General features: G+C 49.7%; 1 protein-coding gene across 4 annotated transcripts in view; it reads right to left on the reverse strand.

Annotated features, from left to right (window-relative positions):
* Positions 1–22,912, reverse strand: part of EGFL7 (EGF like domain multiple 7) — a 41,170-nt gene extending 18,258 nt beyond the window's left edge. Inside the window, exons 1-3 of one of the 4 annotated variants that reach the window (XM_006120759.4) lie at positions 22,671–22,912; positions 16,043–16,112; positions 1,625–1,819 (exon numbers count right to left, since the gene is read on the reverse strand). In XM_006120759.4, the coding sequence (XP_006120821.2) occupies positions 1,625–1,701 (77 nt within the window). In that variant the 5' untranslated portion in view covers positions 1,702–1,819; positions 16,043–16,112; positions 22,671–22,912. Of the gene's footprint in view, positions 1–1,624; positions 1,820–12,171; positions 12,399–16,042; positions 16,113–22,670 lie in introns of those variants that run through there. The other 3 variants (XM_075905346.1, XM_075905347.1, XM_075905345.1) reach the window with 3 other exon arrangements.
* Positions 22,913–23,278: the final 366 nt, after the last annotated feature.

Genomic DNA, 23,278 nt, shown 5'->3' on the forward strand with positions numbered 1-23,278 from the left:
ATATCTCAGCAGCCAGTCTTTCTTCCCGGAGAGTGAGTGCGCGTGCATGTGCGGAAGACACAGAGGTTCAGCTTGAGGACTTCATTACTACAGGATGGCAAAAGATTAAGTGCTGTAGCAAGGGCTAGATCCCTCACTGCCGCAGTGTCGCCAGAAGGGCTCACTTGAGTGGACCCTGATTTCGAGTGGGCAATGATGGGAGGGGAGATTAAACCCCAGCATCCCAACCCTGCTCCTGGCCGGAGCACTGGGCACAGAGGGATCAGCCCTCGCACCAACGCCCTGCTCCCTTGCCAGAGCCAGGTCGGTCCCTGCACCTGGCCTGCATGGATAGACCTGGAAGCAAAGTGGGTGGGCTATGGCCCACCGGGGCTACACCACTGCCTCATTGTAGAATCTGTCTAGGTAGGTCAGAATTACACAAGTGGGGTCCAGACAGAAATATTTCCAGGAGGAGATGAATTAACTGGGGTGCAGAATCAAATCCAGACTTCCCAAAATGTCAACATAGCCATCAAGAGGAAGTCTTGCTTTGGAACTGGGTTGCTAGTTTGACCCATTACAGAGCTGAGGGTTCATTGTGACATAGCAGACAAATTCCAAAGAATGCCAAGATCTACGCTACCCCAGGAGGAATGTGCAAATTTTCCTCTTATGCCCTATTTAGCTTTCTGATTCCCCACGCCAAGTGGCGAAGACACTCTCTTTGTATATGCTGCATGAAACTCAGCTGATTCTCTTGAATGTATTTGGAGGACTTTCTGCTTTAGAGATGTAGCAGACAAATGCCAAAGTTTTCCTATCCTGAATTTCCCCACAGTTCAATGTGTATTTGGAGCCAGAGGTTTGGTTTAGATACTATTAATAATTATTTTATTTTTAGTAATAATAATAGTATTAATAAGTAATAATTAATAGCAATTATGTGTGATCAGATAGGAGACATCAAATCCCATGCTTCAGGACACACACAGCCACTGTGGTCAGGAAGGAACTGTTCCACCGTCTACAGCATTGCCCACTTGGCTAAGTACACTGAGGGCGCGAGAGTTTGCCCTCGCCTGATACGTCACTTATTGGCTGCTGCCAGTGGCAGGATACTGAACTTGGTGAACCAGCCATTCGTGTGTACGTGCACATTGACACGTGTCTGGGGGCGTGCAGCAAGAGTGTGCACGTGTGTGAGTAAACACGCGGATGGGTGTGGCGGTGGAGTGTGTGCCCTTATGCTCGAGGGGGGGTGTACACCCTCAGGAGTGTGCCCTAATGACACAAACCATTAGCAGCTTATGCTCTATTTAGCTTTTTGATTCCCCACACCAACCGGTGAAGACACTCTATACTGCACGGAATTCAGCTGATTCTCTTGAATTTATATGGAGGACTTTCTGCATTAGAGATGTAGCAGACAAATTCCAAAGTTTGCCAAGACCTACGCTACTACCACAGGAGGAATCTGCAAAGTTGCTTCTTGCCTGGCCCCGCACGTGAAAACTGCTTATTCCCATGCAGCAGACTAGCTGAACGTGGCCTTGAATGCCTCGAGGCTAGCCCCCGAAAAGGCCTCTCCTTGTGTGTGTGCGGCAAGCTAGACGTCTGAAGTCTGGACAAAGACGAGACTTACCCTGACCAGGCAAAACGCTCCGTGCTGGTCACGCCCAGGAGGACAAATCCCGTGAGGAGGCAGAGGATGGTCTGCATTTCCTGTTCTCTGCGGGGTTTTTCTTTTCTGCCGTGCAATATTGTGTGGCATGAAGGAGTGTCGCTCCTGGCTAGGAAGCACCAGCGTTTACTGCATGTCTCTCCTCAGTGGGGAACCCTGGAAGCAAAAGAATAACACTCTTACCATGCAGTGTCCGTACTAGGGCTACATCTAGACTGCAGGCTTCTTTCAGAAGAACCTTTTTTTGGAAGAGATCTTCAGGAAAAACGTCTTCCGAAAGAGCGCATCCACACACAAAAGCGCATTGAAAAAACGATCTGCTTTTTCAACAGATGGGGTATGTCTAGACTACATCCCTCTGTCGCCAGAGGGACATAAATTAGACATACCGAAATTGCTAATGAAGCGGGGATTTAAATATCCCGCTCTTCATTAGAATAAAAATGGCCACCACTTTTTGCTGACGCTGCACTTTGCCGGCAAAAAGCGGCAGTCTAGACGGGGACGGGTCAACAAGGAAAGCCTTTTCCGAAAGATCCTGTAAACCTCGTTGCACGAGGTATAAGGGATCGGTCAGAAAAGGCATTCATTGTTGACCGATCCCCGTCTAGACTGCCGCTTTTTGCCGGCAAAGTGCTGTGTCAGCAAAAAGCGGCAGCCATTTTTATTCTAATGAAGTACGGGATATTTAAATCCCCGCTTCATTAGCAATTTTGGTATGTCTAATTTACGTCCCTCTGGCGACATAGGGATGTAGTCTAGACATATGCATAGCGTCCACACTGAATGGACACTGTCTCCCATGTAAGTTGTGATTTCTATGGATGGAGTGGCCACCAGAGCACCTGTGTTTTTTCCTCTTCCCTCTTCTTTCGAAAGAACTCCCTCTTCCCCATCCACACACACCTTTTCCCGAAAGAGCTCTTTTGGAAAAAGTCTTCTTCCTTGTAGAAAGAGGTTTACCAATGCCGGAACCTCCCCTACCTCCCCCGCCCTCCGCCCCTCATTCTTTCTATTTACTTTTGGAAGAATGCGATTGTAGTGCGGACGTAACTCAGATTTTGTCGGAAAAACAGCCGTATTTCCGACAAAAGTCTAACGTGTAGATGTACCCTGGGCCAGTGACGGTGACGTCTCCGTGGGGTCAGGGAGCGCTTTCACTCGAAGGGACTCAGAAGTCCCCTGCGGTGTGCTAGCAAAGCCATACAGCATCTGCTCTTACAGCGACACAGTGTGAGCTAAGCCGGCGGTAAAAGAGCAGAGGCCTCTGGCCTGGGACTCAGGAGATCGGTTTCAATTCCTCTTTCAGTCACCGTCTCCCTCTGTGACCTGGGGCACATCGCGGAAGCTCTTGGTGCCCTTATCTGGCAATGGGACTAGTAAGATTGACTTTGCCTCTTTCAACCCTAAGCATTCTGGGGCAGGAACAGTAGTTCCTCATTTAACCTGTGCCCGCTTAACACGTTTTCACGATAGCACAATTTTTTTTTTAGGGAATGTTTTTTAAATTACACGAATGTCCCCGGAATAACACGATTTTCCAGCCAGCCCATTGCTGGTGGCTGCGCGGGGCTTCCCCCACCTCCCTGCAAAGCGGCGGAGGGCTTGCCACTTGCCGCACCGTTCCCCGGTGACGCCCCCTCGCCGGATGCAGTGCGGGTCCCAGCAGACCCATCACAGGGGCATAGTCCCAACCCAATCCCCCTCCCCTCTCCTCCCCTTCCCTTCCCCTGAGCCAAAAACCTCCCCTACCTGCTATAACCCAGTCCCCTTTCTCTCCCAACCTTATGTCCCGGTCCCAACAGACACCACCGCTTGAAACGCAACCCCCACCTCTTCCATTATTTTCAATGGGAAAATTGACACGTTTTCACTTAACACGATCATTTTCTGAAACATATCTAGAGTGTTAAATGAGGAATTACTGTACAGCATCTAGCTCAGCCTATTTATTACTGCGCTGGTAGTAACGTAGGAGTCACAATTATGGACTTTCAAATAAACAAACATCGCTCAGGCCAGCCACCCACTGCTCTCAATAACCCAGCCCGCACGAGTGAGTCTCCCTGTAATAACAAACCAAAATGTCCCGCCAATGCTTACCACCGACCCTACAATAACAAAGCCCCCTGCCACTCACAAGTCCCTTCTACAGGAACAACCCAGCGTGTGCAACAACCTCCCTTCCAAACCGTTGTGCGGTTACCAGCAAGGATAAGATAAGAAGACCTGCAGGGTGTTAAATGTAGAAGTGTTTTTAAAAAAAATTAAAGGTCATAGTTATTTCACAGCTGGTTCACGCTGAATACTGCTGGGTCAAATCGTCACGTGGCCTAAAAATCCACCACGCTTCAATGACGTCAGCGGCATTACACTGTTTTACACCATCTGAAGATCAGGCCTCACAAGTTTTAGGAAGATTTTCCTTTTCTAGGGATAGAATAAATGGCTTGTTGATCTGAGAGAAGATCTGTACCGCTCATGCCAGATAGGGAGGCCGATCGAAAGGTCTGTAATGTATATGGCTTCATAACAGTGCGTGATTGAAATACAAATGAAATAGTGCAAATGAAATAGTGCAAGAGGCCTCCAACACAAGGGTCCTCTCCGGTACTTAGGAAGGCGGCATGCTCTCACTGCAAAGTCAATACTAAGCAAGTTGGGAATAAAGAGGCATTGATTTGGCTAGCAGAAGGCAAATAGACGAGGCAGAGTTCTAACAGGTCAATAACACTATCTAGTTCAAACAAACTACAGTGCACTGACCTCCAGATGACAGGAGTGAAAGGGAGAAAAAAAGCCCAACTCAAATTCATGACGATTAAAGAGGGTCAAGTCTTTCCCAACCTACTCTGTGAAACAAACCAGTTCTACTGGGAGACGTGAGCTTAATAAGGAACACCCGCCTGGGAACAGGGCAATATCACAGTGAGAGCACTAACAGCTTGTAAAAGGGGAAATCGAGGCTGGAAAGAGAATGGGAACGATCCACGCTGACATCATGGCGTTTTTTTAGGAGACTTTCCAGCTCTCCGGATCTTCAACTGGTGTCGAGCGGCAAAGCTCGATGGAAGCCCGGTGTGACGCCGGATGAGCATCTGGTTCAAAGTAGCACAAGGTGCAGAAAATAATGGTTATGGGGCCTAACCTGACTCCCGGTGGATTGGCTCCTATGTACTAGGGAAGCTGTGACGGCGCATCGGGGTTCCCCCCGATCCTGCACCCCCGTGGCAGCCAGAACAGTCTCCGCCAGCTGATAGAATAGAGAGGGTTTATTGCTTCTCCAGGGTACAGCCCAGCATAGACGTGATGTGGCTACAGGAGTCAGGGCCAGGATGCCTCAGACCCCTTGAGATGGGGTGTCTAAGCCTCTAGACTCCCAACCCCCTGCTTTGTCTGTCCCGTTCATGGTTTCCCCTAGTCAAAACCTGACTCTTCCCCCAATACTCTCTGCCTTTTTTCAGTCCCTGCCCTCAACAGGTAAGCACCAGTTGGGTCACTGTCTATGTGACCTTAGGCTCCTCAGGCGCACCCCCCCCCACCCCTCTACTGTGCAGTGTTTACAGATACAGGCCAGTAGGGGTCACCCACAGCCCAAACACAGTGCCGGTGTGCCCACTACATCACAGAAGCAGCCTGAAGCAGCGGTGGAGGTCTGGCGTAGAGGGGGAAGTGAGGTCGAGAACAGAGGAGGAAGAGCTCGAAAAAACGTAACAGCGGCCCTTGATCCAAACACTCTTGCTCAAGGAGTGACATGATGAGCTCAGCAGCACCAGGTGGGCTGCACCCTTGCAGAGGACAAGTGCGATTGTAACCTACTGCTCGGGCTAAAAGCCAGCTGGCTCTCAGCTAAGGTTACAGAGCAAACTCATTCTTTCTCTCTCCGAAAGTGGTCTACGTGCCAGTGGTTTTCAAACAACGGGTCGCGACCCAGGACTGGGGGGTGGAATGTCGGGCGCCGGGTCTTGTTGCTGCAGGGGGATTGGGTGAGTGGGGGCGCTAAGGCAGGTTACTTGCCTGTCCTGGCACTGCAGACCGTGCTGCGCCCCAGAAGTGGCCGGCAGCAGGCCCGGCTCCTAGGTGTGGAGGGGGGGAGCGCACAGGGCTCTATGCACTGCCGCTGCCCCGAGCACTAGTTCCACACTCCCATTGGCTGGGAATCTGCTGCGGCTGTTTCTGGGGCGGAGCAGGGTCTGCGGTGCTAGGAGAGGCAGGAAGCTGTCTTAGCCCCCCCACTGCACCGCTGACCCATTTGAGGTCCCCGCCCTGAGTCCACAAAGCCAGAGCCCCCTCCTGCAGCCAAAGCTCTCATCCTCAGCCCCCGTCCCCAGAACCCACACTCCAGTCAAACTATGTTGGGTTGTGGCACCAACAATTTTCTTCAACTGAGTCACGAGACAAAAAGTTTGAAAATCTAAATGCCACTAGATGGGCCAGTGAACCAATCACAACATGCCATGTCATAACCCAAGTCCACTTAAGATTGGCAGTTTCCACAGACACCAATGGGATCTGGATTCGCTTCCTGGAGAACATGTGGGAAACAGCCAGGAGAAGCAGAGGGGTGGCTCGAAGCTGGTTCAAATCCCCAAGTTCCATGGACTAGAATCAGATCTATAGATCTGAAGACCAGAAGGGACTTTCTGGTCACCTGGCCCTGTCTAACCCTAAGCGAGGCGGTTAGAAGTTATTCTGCCATTCCTGCAGTGGACAAACTGACATGTTGCACTGGTACTTCATTGAGAGGCAGATTAGAATATGCAAATCCCTCGCATATTATGCAACTATTAACATAATCTTCCTGTGTCTGTAGGGCTCAAAGTTCGTCCTGGTTTCTTGCATGTGTGTCTGCATAATGATTTCACTGGGGGAGGGAGGATTTGTTGATTTGCTGCCATTATCGCTTAAGGAAATCTAGCTGCTGAGATGAAGTCTGTGTCAGCAGCGTTCGTCCCCCTTGCCTGGGTACTGGCAGCCAGTGGCTCGTTACTGGCAATGAGCACGCTGCACAGCTTTGTCCCAGCTTGTATTAACAAGCAGGTTCCATCTCACGGTACGGATGTTAAATATCGGTTAATGGAATAGTCGAGTAACCTCGTGAATTCTTATTGGTTAGTCGATTATGCTGTAGTCCCCGGGGGCGGGGCCGGCAGCCAGTGCACTCCAGTTCTACTTCCAGGGAGCCCGCTGCTGCCTCTGATACAGCGTGGGGTGCCAGGTGGGAGCAGGTCCGCGAGGATAACCCGTTTAAAAACCAGTTCCTATCACGGTCTGGCTGCCTGTCGCCCCTTCTGCTGCCACTGATAAAGAGGCAGCAGCGTGGGGCGGCAGCAGCCCCTGTCTGGGGCAGGTCTGAGCTTCCAGACCCGGCACGAGCCAGAACTGAGCCAGGCTGCCTGCCTGCCTGGCTCCTAATACACTTTAAATGCAGAGCCGCAGCAGGGGTAGGTCCCAGACCCGTCACCCCTGGACTGAGCCGGCCAGGACTGAGCCGGCCAGCCTGCTAAAAATGTACTGGCGGCAGAGGAGTGGGGGGAAAATGCGTGTAGTCTATAGCACTAACCTATAAGCTTTTGCTTATTGGTTAATTGGTTAATCAACTATACTGTTACGTCTCTATCTCATGGCAAGGAACCATGAACTTTTGCTTCTTCACACTCAACCCGCTCCTCCGCTGGCTCAGTGGGACAATTCACCAGATCCGAGGATCTGACCCAAAAAAGCGCAGCTCTGACTCCATCAGGAGATCGACGACCCAACCTCCCTCTTCCACCACCGCACTGTGTCTGATAAATCCTAAATAGCGTCTCAGGGTCATGGACAGTGTTGGCTGCCTCCCGTGCGCCCCCTTGTGGCCAGGCAGCCTTCGCAGGGCCCTATTTTCCCCCTTCTTTGGGGCACCTCAAACTTTCCACAGTCCAAAGAAACATTCCCCCCCTGGGAGCCCGCTGGACCAACTCCAGCATAGTTCAATGTCTCCCCAGGAACTAAACTTGCTGTCAACAGCGGCTTCTTTGACTTCTGCTTCCCTTCGCTGGCTCCCTCCCCTTCACAGCAGCTCTTTATAGGGAATTTCACAATCTCATTCAGGTTCGGCTCATCCTGTACTCGAGCCTGCCCTACCTCCAGCCTCCCCAGCTCATGGGGTAAGTGAGCCTGTTACTGGTGCCAAATCCTCACCAAGTTGCTTTGTTGCACCTTTTTTAGTGGGGGAGGGGGAGCCAAAAATCTTTTCCGCCCGGGGTGACAAGGCACCTGCTCAAATACTGCAGTGACCGTTCACTGCTTGTCTACAGATGATTTTGCCCTTTAACTAGGACTCTGAAAGAATCTATGTGAGAGTCCTTACATAGAGAAACGAACAGCATCAACAGCCCGCAGGAAGGGAAGGAAACTCTCTGGCTACGTCTACACTGGCCCCTTCTTCGGAAGGGGCATGCTAATTTTGAAAGTCAGAATAGGGAAATCCGCGGGGGATTTAAATATCCCCCGCGGGATTTAAATAAACATGTCCGCCGCTTTTTTTCCAGCTTGGGGAAAAGCCGGAAAAAAGCGTCTAGACTGGCCCGATCCTCCGGAATAAAGCCCTATTCCGGAGGATCTCTTATTCCTACTTCGACTTTCAAAATTAGCATGCCCCTTCCGAAGAAGGGGCCAGTGTAGACGTAGCCTCTAAGTGCACTGAGCTGTGCAAAAGACACCTTAGTGGGGGTCATCAGATCACCCAAAGCCGTCTTAGCTCCTTCTGACCTCACCTAGGCTAGTGTACGATGCAAATTCTCATTGAAACCATAATCCTCCACGCCAATGGTATTTCCTCAACGAGACTGAATTCCACGTTCTAAACCAAACCCCAACAATCGTCTCAGACCATCCACCAAGCTCCCATTGACTGAGGTAGGAGTTTCGCCAGCATGGAGACCACAAAGACTTACAGGTAGTGTTCCCTGTCAGTTAGGTGCTTGTGCAGCCATTCGGGAGAGATACAAACGCCACCCAACTGATAAGCAGAGCGCCCGCAGCTCTGCCGGAAAGAATTAATGGACACAAATCCGATATCCAAAAAGGCAATACACAGAAACCTGTTGGATTACACTTTAATCTGCCCAGACACTCACTAATGGATCTCCAAGTCGCCATGTTGCTTCTGGTCAATTCCACAAGCCAAATACACAGGGAAGGGTTGGAACGTAACTTCATTTACAAGTTTAATTCTTATGCAAATAGTATGAACAGGGACATGGGCTGGCTCACACAAGGCTGGCCAACCAACCAAACAATGGAAGTGCTAATTGTTCTTATCAGCCTCTTGTAACTATTTGAACCATCTACTCACTGTCTCTTTTTTTTCTTTCCCCCTCCTTGTTTCTCTCTCCTACTCCCCCCTGCCCCCGCCCCGCTTCCCTTATTTATTCTTCGATCTGGACTTCTAATACTCCAGTCAACTGAAGAAGTGGGTTGCACCCACGAAAGCACATGATCTGGTGCCAAATCCTCTACATGTTTTGTTAGTCTGTAACAGAAAAAACTTAAAAACAACAAATAGACTAGTAGCATCTTAAAGACTAACTTGGCTACCCCTCTGAAACCCACAGCTAGGTTTGTGTTTCTTCTGGTGGTGCATATTTGCACATGCCTTGGTGCATATAACAAAATGTATTCCATGCAGAAAATCCACCTGTGGATGGAAACGAATAGAGGGAACATGCATTATAAGCCCGGGTCCCAAAGGACAATTTGTTTTCATGTCTTTGGTTTTTAAAAACAGAACAAAACAGATTTGTTTCCCCTTTCCCTTTCCCTCCCCTTCTCCCCCCCCCTGTCAGAAAAGACGCAGTATCCTTGGTGTCTCGTATAATTATTGTTAAACATCAGATAAAGAATGGATCTTGATACAATCAGAGCTGTTCTACACATTGTGAATGCACGTATGAAGCCAGGAGCCATCAGAGCGCCAGAAGAGGCCTGATGCTTGTGTGTCAGATTGCAATTTAGCCCTGGCTTTTCTCCGTTTCTTTTCTACAATGATTGGCAGCAGTAACAATGCTGCTTCTGTGTATGTCACAGCAAAATCTTGGTATGATAAGAACAAAAAAAAAAAGCCCAACACAAGACATTTTTACGCAGCCTTCCAAGTCTCAACGGTGTCTCAAGTTGTACCATGTAAAGTATGTTGCTCTTCTGTAAGCAGCTGTAGGCTCCTGAAATGTTAGGAGGCATCAGAGCCTTGTAATGTGAGTGTCTGTAGCCAAATGTGAGTCTGGTGGTTGCATCTGACTTTTAGCCAAAAGTATACGCTAAAATTCCAACCCACAAAGCTGTTGCCTAAACTACTGCAGGAGCCAACAGAAAACATTATCACATGGTGTGTGTCAACCGTGCCACTTTCTCCAGCTCCGTAGCCGACACCCAAGCCTTAGCGAAAGTCTATTATGGAATCACTGTGCCGGGGTCTATTTTCTAAGTAGTGCCAGGGTTCAGCGCTGCAGCTCGCATCCACCTTAGCAGGAGCGAAAACATTCCTTACGGATCTATTCTGATGCTGGGGGGACTTTTGGAATCCCATTCCTGTCACCAGAGTGCCTGATCCTACCTGGGGACATCAAAGTCCACTAGACTTGAGCGAGAGACAGCAACTTCTGTAGGGACCCAGCCTCAAACTACTCACAACAATTCCTCTTCCTTAGTGCTCCACAGGCCACTGCAGCAGGGCACCACATAGCTCAGTGGTGGACAACACGCATGTGGCCTGTGAGACATTTTGTTTATGGGTTACCAGATTCGGCTGGTTTTCATCTGCACAGGGGTTTTTTTTTCCCTATTGGTATTACTAATGTGACACCCGAATAACACAAGGGCAGGTGAAGTGAGCTGTGTGTTCATTGCCCACAACATGGACTGTGAGAGCCGGGTGCTCCCTCTGCATCCACTCAAAAGCCCTGCTACAGTTCCATCAGCACCCCCTGCAAATTCTAGGCACGCAAGCGCAGTCAGCAACACTGCCCGACCCCGGGACAGCATCTTGGTTAGGACAATCTTGCCACCCACTGGGATGAAGGAGGGCCTCTCATGCAGCCCACTCACTAGCCTAGGTTGCCCATCGCTGGTGTAGCTGAAGAGTCATATTCATGAAGCAAATTACAACTAGATCCTGCAGTCAGTGGAGCTGAAGATTAGAGAGAGAGAGAGGTATATGGGGATAGATAGATAGATAGATAGATAGATAGATAGATAGATAGATAGATAGATAGATAGATGGATGTGTAGGGGATGGATAGATAGATATGTGGGGGATAGACGGGGTGTATAGGGATAGATAGATATGTGGGGGATGGAGAGGGTGTAGATAGATAGATAGATAGCGGTGTGGGGGATAAATAGATATGTGGGAGATAGGGCGTATAGGGATAGATAGATAGATAGATAGATAGATAGATAGATAGATAGATAGATAGATATGGGTGTGGGGGATAGATAGATAGATAGACAGACAGATAGATAGATAGATAGATAGATAGATAGATATGTGGGGGATAGACGGGGTGTATAGGGATAGATAGATATGTGGGGAATGGAGATGGTGTAGATAGATAGATAGATAGATAGATAGATAGATAGATAGATGTGTACGGGATGGATAGATAGATATGTGGGGGATAGACGGGGTGTATAGGGATAGATAGATATGTGGGGGAAGGAGAGGGTGTAGATAGATAGATAGATAGCGGTGTGGGGGATAAATAGATATGTGGGAGATAGGGTGTATAGGCATAGATAGATAGATAGATAGATAGATAGATAGATAGATAGATAGATAGATAGATAGATAGATAGATATGTGGGGGATAGACGGGGTGTATAGGGATAGATAGATATGTGGGGAATGGAGATGGTGTAGATAGATAGATAGATAGATAGATAGGGGTGTAGGGGATAGATAGACAGACATGTGGGGGATGGAGAGGGTGTAGATAGATAGATTGGAGCCCCAGCTTAGATGCAAACTTCTCCAAACTCAGAGCTGAGTGTCTGGTTAAGCTTGGACTCATTAAAATAGCTGGTTAATTTTAAAAAAAGACTTTCACTCCAATTCTGCCCTGGTGGCGCTCGGGGAAGATGTGTCTCCTTTCCCCACCTCGTCCCACCCCGTGCTCCCAGCAGAAGCAGCCCCCAGTACACGAGGCATCTCGCCGCCCTCGGACACTGCGGCCCCGGAGCCGCTAGAGGGGGACCTCTCCTAAGGGTCCGGGCGAGCCTGGCGCTGGGCGAGCCCAGGGTGCAGGGGCGGGGCGGGGCGCTGTCCCCAGCGGAGCCCGCCCGGGGGAAGCCGGGGCCCCGCAGCGCAGTGTCTGTCCCGGCGCGCGGGGTTCGCTCCCCCGCATCGCTGCGACCTCCCCGGGAGCCTGCTGCGCCGGGACCCGCTCCTGCCCACCGCGCCGGATCGACCAAGAACCCGGTGCCCCCCCGTTGCCTTTTTGCAAGGAGCCTCCCGGCCCGTTTAGACCCACCAGCCAGAGGAATCCGAATTGCAAAGGGAGCCGACTCCGTCCTGCCCCCCGAGCGCGCTTCGCCAGCCCGGGGCTGCCGCCTACTCACGGTGCCTGCCGGCCGGCGGAGGGAGGGAGGCGACTGGGCAGCGAGAGCCCGCCCCGAGCCCGCCGGCTGCCCCGAGCCGCGCACACGCAGCGCCCCTGCCCCTGGCTTTTGCCTCCTGCCTGGCCCCTTTGCACTTCCTCCCCCCTCCGCCCCCGCCGCGTCCCTTAACCCAATGGGAGGGAGCCGAGCCCGGCACCGCGGCAGTGAAACCCACCGAGTAGCGCAGGGGGGGGGGGTCCTGCTGCCCCCCACCGGGCTCCGCTTGCAGCCTCCCCCACCCCCTTTGCACCTGCGCCTGAGAGTCCCATCCCCGGGGTAAGGCACCAGGGCAGCCCCCGCAGGGGTCCCCGGTGTCCGGATCGTGTCGGGGGTGACTGGTTGCACAGCCCTGCAACAGGCAACTAAAGAGGAGCAGCGTGGAAGGGGTGTGTGTGTGTGGGGGGGTGTTCGGTGGGTGCCCCCCTGCGGGGTACCCTCAACAGCGCTGTAAAATCGCCCCCTTCCTAGGAAAGCAAAGAGCGGCCCGATCCAGCCAGCGCACCCATCGGATGCCCAGAGACACCCCCTTTCAAGAAAGATGTGGAGAAATTGGAAAGGGTACAGAGAAGAGCGACAAGAATGATTAAAGGTCTAGAGAACATGACCGATGAAGCCAGGCTTCATGAACTGGGCTTGTTTAGTTTGGAAAAAAGAAGATTAAGGGGGGACATGATAGCGGTTTTCAAATATCTAAAAGGGTGTCACAAGGAGGAAGGAGAAAATTTGTTCCTCTTGGTTTCTGAGGACAGGACAAGGAGTAATGGGCTTAAAGTGCAGCAGGGGAGGTTTAGATTGGACATTAGGAAAAAATTCCTAACTGTCAGGGTGGTCAAATATTGGAATAAATTGCCAAGGGAGGTGGTGGAATCTCCCTCTCTGGAGATATTTAAGAACAGGTTAGATAGACATCTGTCAGGGATGGTGTAGACGGAGCTTGATCCTGCCTTGAGGGCGGGGGGCTGGACTTGATGACCTCTCGAGGTCCCTTCCAGTCCTATTATTCTATGATTCTATGATTAGCTCCGGGGAGCTTTCTGCGGTGCCTCAGTTCCCCCGCCCCGCCTAGGCAGCGCATGGTGGGATCATCCAAACCCCGCCGCTCACATGCCTGCCGTGCTCACTAGGGGGCGCCACGCGAGCCCCCCTCAACCCCCACTGCAATTTGAAAGTTGTGGGGGTCCCCCACCCCGCCCCTTCTGCGTCTTTGCTTGGTTAAATTGCTGTCCCCCCCCCCCAACTCCACCCAGATGCCGGGTGGAGACAGCTGCTCCCACAGAGAGAAGAAAGATGAAATTCGTTCCATGATGCTGTGAGGGGGCTGCTTTAACATGTGCCCAGTCAAATGCAAATGGAAACCATCTGAACCTTACCCGCTCATATGTTGTTCACATTTGTTTTAAATGCCCCTTAGAACAGTGTGTCCCTGTCTCCCCCACATACACACACACTTCATGGAAATAGCAGGGGCGGGGGAGTTTTTGTTTGTTTTGATTTGTGTTGGGGGGGTTAATTCCAACTCTTATATCCTAGGGTTCCCAATCGTTTCATGATTAAAGGGTTGCGGTATTTTCAATCTAATTTGTAAGCTCTCTTCCAGGATGTGTGGAACTCAGTTCAGCATAAACTGAGACTCAACGCGCCAGGGGTTCGCTCAGAAGCAAATCGCTTTCTCTGTGCAAAACTTTTAGACAACTTTTTCTAGCGGCGTCCGAGCGGCATAAAACTGGCAGTGAAGGCCTGGCATTATTTAGCTGAGTGTCTGGGGCGCTCACAATGAGTGAAAGGGGCTTTGAATTCTTGTCCCTGAGACAGTGAGATATCCTTCAGAACTCTCCAAATTACCAAGAGAAATTATATATCTACAGGACACCAGCGCTGGCCCAGCTGCAGTGTTGCAACTATATCCCTGTAGCGCCAAAGTGTAGCTGCTTTCTATATCAAGGGAGCAGTTTTCCATCTCCAGGGCTAATTCACCTCTTGGAGAGGTAGTAACTAAATCCACACAGAATAGTAATAGAAATGTAGCCGTGTTAGTCTGGTGTAGCTGAAGTAAAATGCAGGACAATGTAGCACTTTAAAGACTAACAAGATGGTTTATTAGACGATGAGCTTTCGTGGGCCAGACCCACTTCCTCAGATCAAATTTGTTAGTCTTGTTAGTCTTTAAAGTGCTACATAGTCCTGCATTTTAAATCCACACAAGCTTTCTTCCTTCAGCGTAGTCACATCTACCCAGGGTCAACTCTGTTACAACAGCCCTGAGCAACATCTACAATTTTAAATGTAGCTCTGGCCCAACAAATTCCACGACAGGCCAAGAACCAGGCATCCCAACTGAAGGGCAGAAGGCCCAGTTCTAGCGAAGGCAGCGGTGCTCCGCAGTTCACAGGATCGGCCCCCTTGCACACTGCATGACACAGACGGAAAAAGATAACAGCCCAAACGTGTCCCTGATGCCTCTCCAGTCCCTCTACCGCAGTTTCTTTACGAGGCAGGCATCCCGCCAAAGGGTCCAGCTGCCAACAGCTTTCCTCGGCTTGCACGTTATTTTGTTGGACATCTTGGTCAAAGAACCTCGTTCAGTCCCTTAATGCAAAACTGGGATGAGCTTTGTCCTGGGCACGTCTCTGCTGCAGGGCAAGAGTCGAATGAAGCGATGCAACTTCAGCGACGTCAGTTGCACAGCTGAAGTCGAAAGAGCTTAATGCGGCTTTTGACTCTGTCTCCACAGCAAGAAGTTGAAGGAAGAGCGAAGGCTCTGCCTTCCATTGCCCTTCCACCTCGTGAAACAAGGGGGACAGCAGTCGAAGGAAAGAGTCCGCCAGCTTGAAATCATTTTGGAGATGCGCCCTTTGTTATTTCGAAATCACGCTGCAGGGTAGACGTGCCCTATCTTCCCTCCCGAGGAATTGGAGCGCAGTAGTGTTACTGTTCCCAAAACACCCTTAAAGCCCTCGCCTGCTGCCAGGCCACGCACAGAACTGCCCCCAAAGCCAGCCAGAGGCTGGTGTGCAAAGGCAAGTCAGGAGATGGGCCACATAGGGATAGCTGTTACCAGGGTTTAGGGGACCCAACGCAGTACTATTAAACTGGAGTCCTTATGCCCAACTGCAGCCGGGGTGGGTGGGGGGACACGTTTGTAGGCATGTGATTTTATATGCGCCGTGGGGCGGACTCTCCCGTGGATTCATTGTGCCAAGTGAGTGTAAAACACGCTGAGCCAGATTCTCAGCTGGTGCCCTAACTCCATCAGCGGAGGAACTCGCCCTGCCTTTGTGATTGATAGCGTGCGATCCCCCCTCGGCTCTGGTGCAATTGACAAGGAGCAGGGGTGTGGAGAAGGAGAGGTAGGGTAGGTGATGGGATGGAATAAGTGGGAGGAGACCAGATCCCCACAGAGGATAACCCAGCCGGTGTCTGGCTGAAAAGGCAGCTCCTTTTTGTGAAGCATCTTGCATTAAGTAAGCACACGACAGGACTTGTTTTATTCCTCTGTCTGGATCCATCTCTCCCTTTGGTTATTACTTACACTCATTTAATCTCATAAACTCAGAGCTCCTCCCAAGAGCCGCACAGGGACAGTCATAATCTTAATGCACAGTCTTTTACAGTAGCCCTAGTGCCTGGGGGAAATGAACAGTGCCGGCTTTTGAACTCTGCTTCCAAATGCATTTCTAACTATTAGCCAAGTGAAAAGCTCAGCCATACAGATGTTAGGTCTCATATCGCTGCCGTGCCACTTACCTGATCTGTCGAAATCCGTCATTTGTCAAGAACGGGGGACGCTTCCTTTAAATGGCACCATGATTTCTTACTGTTGGAACAAATAAAACCACGGTTATGCACTCCCATTCTCCTGATGCAGGGTTTCCTGGAGTCAGATCTTCATCATTCGGGGCTTATTCTTGGATTCCTTGTGCAGCCAGACTATCTGGGTGGGGTAGCAGAAGTCCAGGATCAGGCCCAGTTTTTACACACCTTTGTAGCAAATATTTAGCATGACACCACACTACAGGTAGGGGTTGGTGGGGAATGGCGGGAAAGAAGGGATGGGAACTATTGCAGGACTGCGTCTGTGCTTTGAGAGAGTACTTTTTTCCTTAGACAACACAAGTCCTGGGGGACAAATTTTCATTTGCGGGGTTTGCGTGCAGATACCGTGCGCTTGATGCGCCTCTCATTTACACTCGTCTAAACTGGGAGTGACCCCACTAAAGTCAGTGGAGTGGAGGAAAGTCGGGGCCAGTATGATCTTGGATTATGCCAAAGTGTTGTTGTAAAATAGGCACGAAAATAAACGTGTTGATTCCAAAGATCTCCAAGGCGGGACCCCTAACTCAGGACTGGTTCTCAGCCCCCACACAATATGGTCGGCTGGATGCGATATTCCTTCCAAAGTAAGGCACGTGGCTGAGATTTTCAGAGGAGCCCAAGGAATCTCACTGACTTCTCACGAGCGGCGAACATCCGTCTTCCTTAAACGCTTGGAAATCCCTCCGTAGCCATCCCCAAGCAGTGTGTTGTACCCTATAGCCCTCAAGGCTCGTCTGCATGGGGAAACAGCCCGGAATAGCTCTGCACTAGCTCTCCATGCGGATGCTCTGTCCCCACACTGCACTGGGGCAAGGCTGCATTATGACTTTCGTGGGCCCCTTCCTCCATAAAAAAAATATTAAACGTTATTTTCGATCTAACTTTCAATATTTCACCATTTTATTTTTTTTCTGTTTTAGGCAAAATTTAATAGAATTTCATGGGCCCTAAACGTTTCATTTTTTTCTGATGTGAGAAAAAAAATGAAAACGTTTTCTTCGACTCTAAAAGTTCATTTTTTTCTTCTGATTTGAAAAGAAATTAAAACATTTATGTGGGCCCCTAAAAGTATCATGGGCCCTAGGCACTGTGCCTAATGGATAAGTTGGCCCTGCACTGGGGTAGTTTAGCTTAATCCACTTTGAAAGCACTCCCAGTGGCGTGAGAACACAGGACATCCTAGTTTATTTCAGAGTTGCTCCCCTATGCAGCATGCCGTGCCCAGCACTTGTCCTGGAGCAAGGTGAGACCATATTCAGTGCTTGCCCCTCACCCTGTAGCACATTCAGACAGCTGTTGTACATCTACCACCAAATACAGCAGCGCCCTTCCACGGACAAACGTCTCAGTTCTCTAGAAATCCTATTGTGTGTAAAGCTCTCGCCACCCTGCACAATGAATCCTCATTTCATCCCTTGGAGGTAGGGCAGTGGTAGGGTCTGCTAACAGCGGTAGAGAGGTTATGTGACTCACCAAAGGCCTCAGAAAGAGTTCAGTGTCAGAGACTTCAGGAATGGCTGGCGCCCTGGTCTGTGCTCCGCCCACTACACCATACCACTCTTTGCCAAACTGCATGTGTGTTTAAGGCAAACCTTTGACTGAAAAATGGGGGGTCCAGATCCTGTAGGAGTCCAAACACCCTCAACCTCAAGCCAGCGAGAGGGCAATTCTCAGCTTTGCAGGGTCATTCCTTAGCTATGTAACAGAAGCGAAAACTCATACTCAGGTACCAACACGTGAAATAGGGTGTATTAATTCACACCTCACTGCGTTCATGGCACCCAGCTTTTAGCCTCACATCTAATGACGACACACTAGGTAGGAATAAATGCACCATAATTCAAGGTCTCTGTTATCGGACTGCTTCATAAGTTCTTAAGTGCAGTGCAGCCCTTTATAATTTTGCAGTGAAGTTAGTGGCTAAAATGTTTGCATTTTGACTCCTTTTTCTGGGTCCTATCTTAATTCAGGCAAGCTCCAATTGACACCAGTGCATCTGCGTAAGGACTGAGGATGAACTAATAAGCTGATATTCTGGATGATTGACCCACAATGCACCCCCTCCGACATTACAAGTGGGCTCCTGCTACATGGAAGAGTGCTTGTCTCAAGAGCAAGAAACTTTCAGGCATAATCACTTCCTATTTTTAACAAAGTTGAAATCTCTCTGCCAGCGCAGATCAGCAGAGCTGCTTCGCTTCCCGCCCCTCCACCCCCCACTAAAATGTAAATTATTACACACTCCAAATGCTTTCCCGGATCAGTTCTAAATTAAAAGCCATGTTAAGTGTTAAGGGTAACATTTCTCCCTCACACCCTCATCCGCGTGTCACCCAGAGAGCAGGTTCTTATAGCCTGTGCTGCAGGCATTCTAGGCACACAGCTTTGCTGAAGTGAGTGGGTATTTGTAAAGCAGACATGAAATCCTAGGTCCTACTGGAGGCTCAATGAAGGCTAATGTGTGATCCTGGATTCCTTGCACACCCAGTTCCCATGACATCCGAGTTTTGGGTGTGTAGCAAATGTAGGGCCCAGAGGAAGGAGTACAGGGACTTGTGGCTTTGAATGAAAATGATGCCCTGTAAATATATGAATGACTAACAGGGGAAACACAATAACACTCAGCACTAAGGCCCCGATTCAGGAAAACGATCCTTATTCAGGAAGGCGTGTACACAAGCACATGGGAGCGGCCAGACTGGAGTCACACCAATGGTCTGTATAGCCCAGTATCCTGTCTGCCAACAGCAGCCAATGCCAGGTGCTCCAGACAGAGGAGCCAAAGTGATGCGCTTTTGCACAAGAGCGCGTCCACACTGCATGGACGCTTTTGCGCAAGAAAGCTCTGATGGCCATTCACAGAATGACCATCAGAGCACCTGTGCTTTTTCAGATAGGCTCTTTTTGCGCAAGAAACCCCTGCGGAGCATCCACACCTGCCTTTTTGTGCAAGAGCTGTAGCCCAAAAAAGAGTGATTCTTTGTGGGGAGAGAAATAACTCTACCGGCAAAAGCCCTCTGTCCTGTCGATTTACTGTATTTTTTTGCACAAAAATGCACTTGAGGTGTGGACACTCCACCGGTTTTTGTGCAAAAATGGCTGTTTTTGCCCAAAAACCTTGTAGTGTAGACATGGCCAGTGAGAGAGAGTGTATATGGAAAGAAAGAAAGAAAGAAAGAAAGAAAGAAAGAAAGAAAGAAAGAAAGAAAGAAAGAAAGAAGACCGAATGTATGGAGATAGAGAGAGAGAGAGAGAAAGCAAATTCTTAAAACCTACTTGCAATAATGTTTCTATAAAATCAGGATTAAGCCAGTAATCATTCCATACAATACCTCTCCTAGACTTTAGTGCTTCTTTTTTAAGATACCAAACGGTTCCTTTTTTAAGGGAACGCTTTTCCAATTGGAATTCCCGAAAAACTTTTAAAGGAGTCTTTTAAGTTAAGGACATAGAGGAGCCAACGAAGGTGGCTCAGGAAAAGAGAAAGCCCACAACTCTGTTCCCTGCTGTACACCAGATTTTGATCTCATTGACATGGCGTAAATCCACAGAAGCTCCACTGAAGTCAAGGCAACTTAAAGCAAGTAAAATTGAGATAAGAACTTGGCCCATGCCTTTAGCCTGTCAGCTCACCTACTGCCCGGCGCGGTGGGTACCTCTGGTCCAAAGTCTACAGTCACTACTCAGGCATAACTCACAGGAGGTAAATGTTTTGCCAGGCTATGACAAACACTGAATGAGGACCTTAGGACGGGCCTCTTATAATTAAATACTACAGCAATAACTCACAGCAGTTTAACTTTCTCTAACATAAAGCAAATGCATGAACAACAGTAACATCTTTTATTATTTAGCCAGGTTTATTTTTGATTGTTATGTATACTTGCATATTATTTGTATAACACTTATTATATGCTGATAGTTGCTGTATAAAAATCAGACCTAGGGACTTACAAAACATGGCTCTCTCTATTGCACCTGGATCAATCAAAAGTTACTCCATTAACTTCAATGGAATTACACCAGTGCAAAGTTGGCATAAATCAGGAAAGCTGGCATATATTGTGTTTTTCTGTAGATTCATGTAGTAAAATGACTCCCTAAGGAACATATTGTCCTCAGTCCACAGCAGGAATTGATCTGCATTGCCTGCATGGATCAAATTTGTCCTCAAATCATGCCTATGCCAATGAATAATTGCTTCAAGGAGAAACCATTTTAAAACAGAATCAAAGGATCATAAAACCACAATGATCTAAGTGGCCATTTCTGGTTCAAGAGCGATTGGATGAAAGTATGCGCTACATGGACCAAAGTAAAGCTTTTCTAGCTTATCTGCTTTGCAAGATGCAGATCAGCTAGGAATACAAAAAGTCACATTACGGGAGGGAGGGGGTTGCAATGGGAGAGGAGGACAGAGAAAGTTGAATATGGGAATATTTTAAATGATCCAGTTTGGTTTTTCTGACAGTCTCTTTTTTTTTGTTCTTTAAACACTAAATCTGCCCCCTGATGCTCTAAAATGACTTACTGTCACCCATGTATATTGACTGCGACTTAGATTTATTTTGCTGCAGTTGGTAAATCTACTGCCTGTCCACAGAATCCAGATCACAAAGACATTTGCCAAGGTGAGCAAGCTTCTGAGATTCAATTCCTGGAGGTATTTAAACACACGGGAACTCAAGTGGCATGTGGGTGAAGAAAAACTCCCTTCCCTCTGCAAGGAGTCCAGGATCACACCTGATGATCCAGAAATCCCAGGCTAAGCTATAATTGCATTGGGCAGAGGACAACGAGCTGTGGGATAGCCCAACAGAGCTGAATCTTACATATTACAGAGGGGTGCAAATTCAGGCCTCAGAATTAGTCTGTGGATCACAGGGAATAATGTTTAAAAAGCCAAATACACACTGCGGGTACCGTGTTTTCTTACCCCACCGCTAATTTCGCTGTGATCCACAATAGAGCCGGATTTAGGGCCGGAGTCTGAGCCCAGCCATTCTATCTGTGTCGCTGGCTTGTGCCATCAGCATCCCACTGCCTGATGAGGACAGTGTCTGAAGCCTGCCCATCAGCTTATCCCCTACAAGTCCCCGCTGCTGCTGTTCTGTGCTTGGGGCATTAACCTGATTGCCATTGCTGCCCCCCAAAGAGAAATGCATGTGCAAAACCCGGTTTTCATAGAGAAAAAAAAAGGCCCAATGCAAGAGCGGTCCCTAATTCTGCAGATCCCCTCGCCCCACAGTTTGGATATCAGAGTAGCTGGGACCCAAAGTACCCTCCAAACTAAGGACAAATATCGTCCCACCCAAAGTACCCTGCAAACTAAGGACAAATATCGTCCCACCCAAAGTACCCTGCAAACTAAGGACAAATATCGTCCCCAAACCACAGACTGCTCCACCTGCCACTCACCCACATTGTGTTCTGCCACGGACTGAGGGCAGTACATGGCTGACTACAGACTGCAGGTATATAGGACATCACCCAGCACTGAAATGCAGCCCCCTCTGGAGTGAAATGAGGCAGCTCGCTAGCCACACACAGAACTGCCGGAGTGCTCCAGGCAGAAAGTAGGCACGTCAGCTGTAACTTCAGATAGGCTTTGAGGGCTTGCTTGCCAGAATCAGCTCATTGGCAGCAAATAGACGCACAAAAGCTACCCGGGGTGTGGTGTCTTGGTTGGAGATTTCTGGGCTATTCCCAGCCCCCGATCATCCAGTGCTGCATGTTGCCTAATGACTTTTTTAGTATCGGTAATTGAAAACAAGTGGCTCTGATCAGTAATCAGCATGAGAGCTTTTGAATCACTATCACATGGGGGATGAGGGGCAGAAAGAGTGGTGCATATTTGCACTGTGTAGCTACAGAACAACATGCATGTATCATATGCAAGCGTGACAGGGTGGGGAGAAAGAAAGAAAGAAAGAAAGAAAGAAAGAAAGAAAGAAAGAAAGAAAGAAATGTAAATCTCTTGCCACCGTGTATGGGCTCCCACTGCCTTAAAACCCAGGGCTTGCACCACACCAGTGCAGTACCTACATGAAAAGTCTTCTATTTGGCCTCTGCCACTCTTCTTTTCCAGACCAGCAGCTCAAGAGGCCGTGAAGCGAAATGGCAAATTAGCACAAAGGGTTGGCGTCTGCCCTCAGAAACACTGAAGTGAAAGGAATTCCTCTGGTTTACCTCAGTGTCACGGAAGGCAGAGTAAGCCCTACCTCAGGACGCGGTGCTCTTCTCGAAAGAAGCCCATCGCTGCTTTAAAAACCAAGCGCTACTGCCTATCCTCTTTCCCCTTTGCTGCAGGAAGGATTCGCTACGGTTATTTATTGAGCCAAACCCTGAGGTTCTTAGTTACTTTCTCTGTTTCCGTTCTCTCTGATGTGCAAAGCCTTCCATGGAAGCCACAGGAGAGAGACCTCAGGGACGGGCCTGAGGGGACGGGGCTAAATAGGCCCTCGCTGGCATCTCTTTTCACCCACAAGTGCGGGCTTTCCTACCCATCCCTAGCACCCGGCAGTTCTTGGGCACTGTGCCCACAACCGGCATACGGTACCTGCTCCGTCCGCTCCTCTTCTCTGCGGCCCGCTGCAGCAGCCATGGGGAACGGGGCCACCTTCTCCCACTCCAGACAACTCTCCACAACCCAGCTGCCACCTCCTCTGCTGCCGTTTGCCGCTGCTGCATGGCCCAGGCCTCTCCTCCCCAGCTGGCTGCATCTGCTCCTCTCCTGTGCCTCCTCCCTGGCGTGGCTGGTCACTGGGGCTGCAGGCAGGCAGGAGGTCCCTTTAGAGGTGGAAGGGCGGCTTTTTATGCTTTTCTTCCTGTATAAATCAGGATTGGAATGGACAATCCCAGACAGGACTTCCTGTGTGTGTTGCTGGCTGATAACGAGCTCAACGAGCAGAACAAACACAGGGGACGGCTCACAGTGGGCCGAGAGAGGGAGAGGACCCAGGGATGAAGCGTCCCCCTCAGGGCTCCCCACCCTCCGCTCCCAGGGACCCAACAGCGTCCTCGGGGGTCCCCTGAGGAGACGCACCCACACCCCCCGGCCGACAGGCCTGAGGGAGGGCAAGGCCTAGGCATGAGCCCTCGTGGGCTGCCCCAGTCACAGCTAGAGTGGAGGCCAAGAGCGTCTCCAGGCCACCCCCAAGCAGTGTG

This window comes from Pelodiscus sinensis, chromosome 22, assembly GCF_049634645.1.
Source record: "Pelodiscus sinensis isolate JC-2024 chromosome 22, ASM4963464v1, whole genome shotgun sequence".
In the NCBI taxonomy this organism is placed as follows: Eukaryota; Metazoa; Chordata; order Testudines; family Trionychidae; genus Pelodiscus; species Pelodiscus sinensis.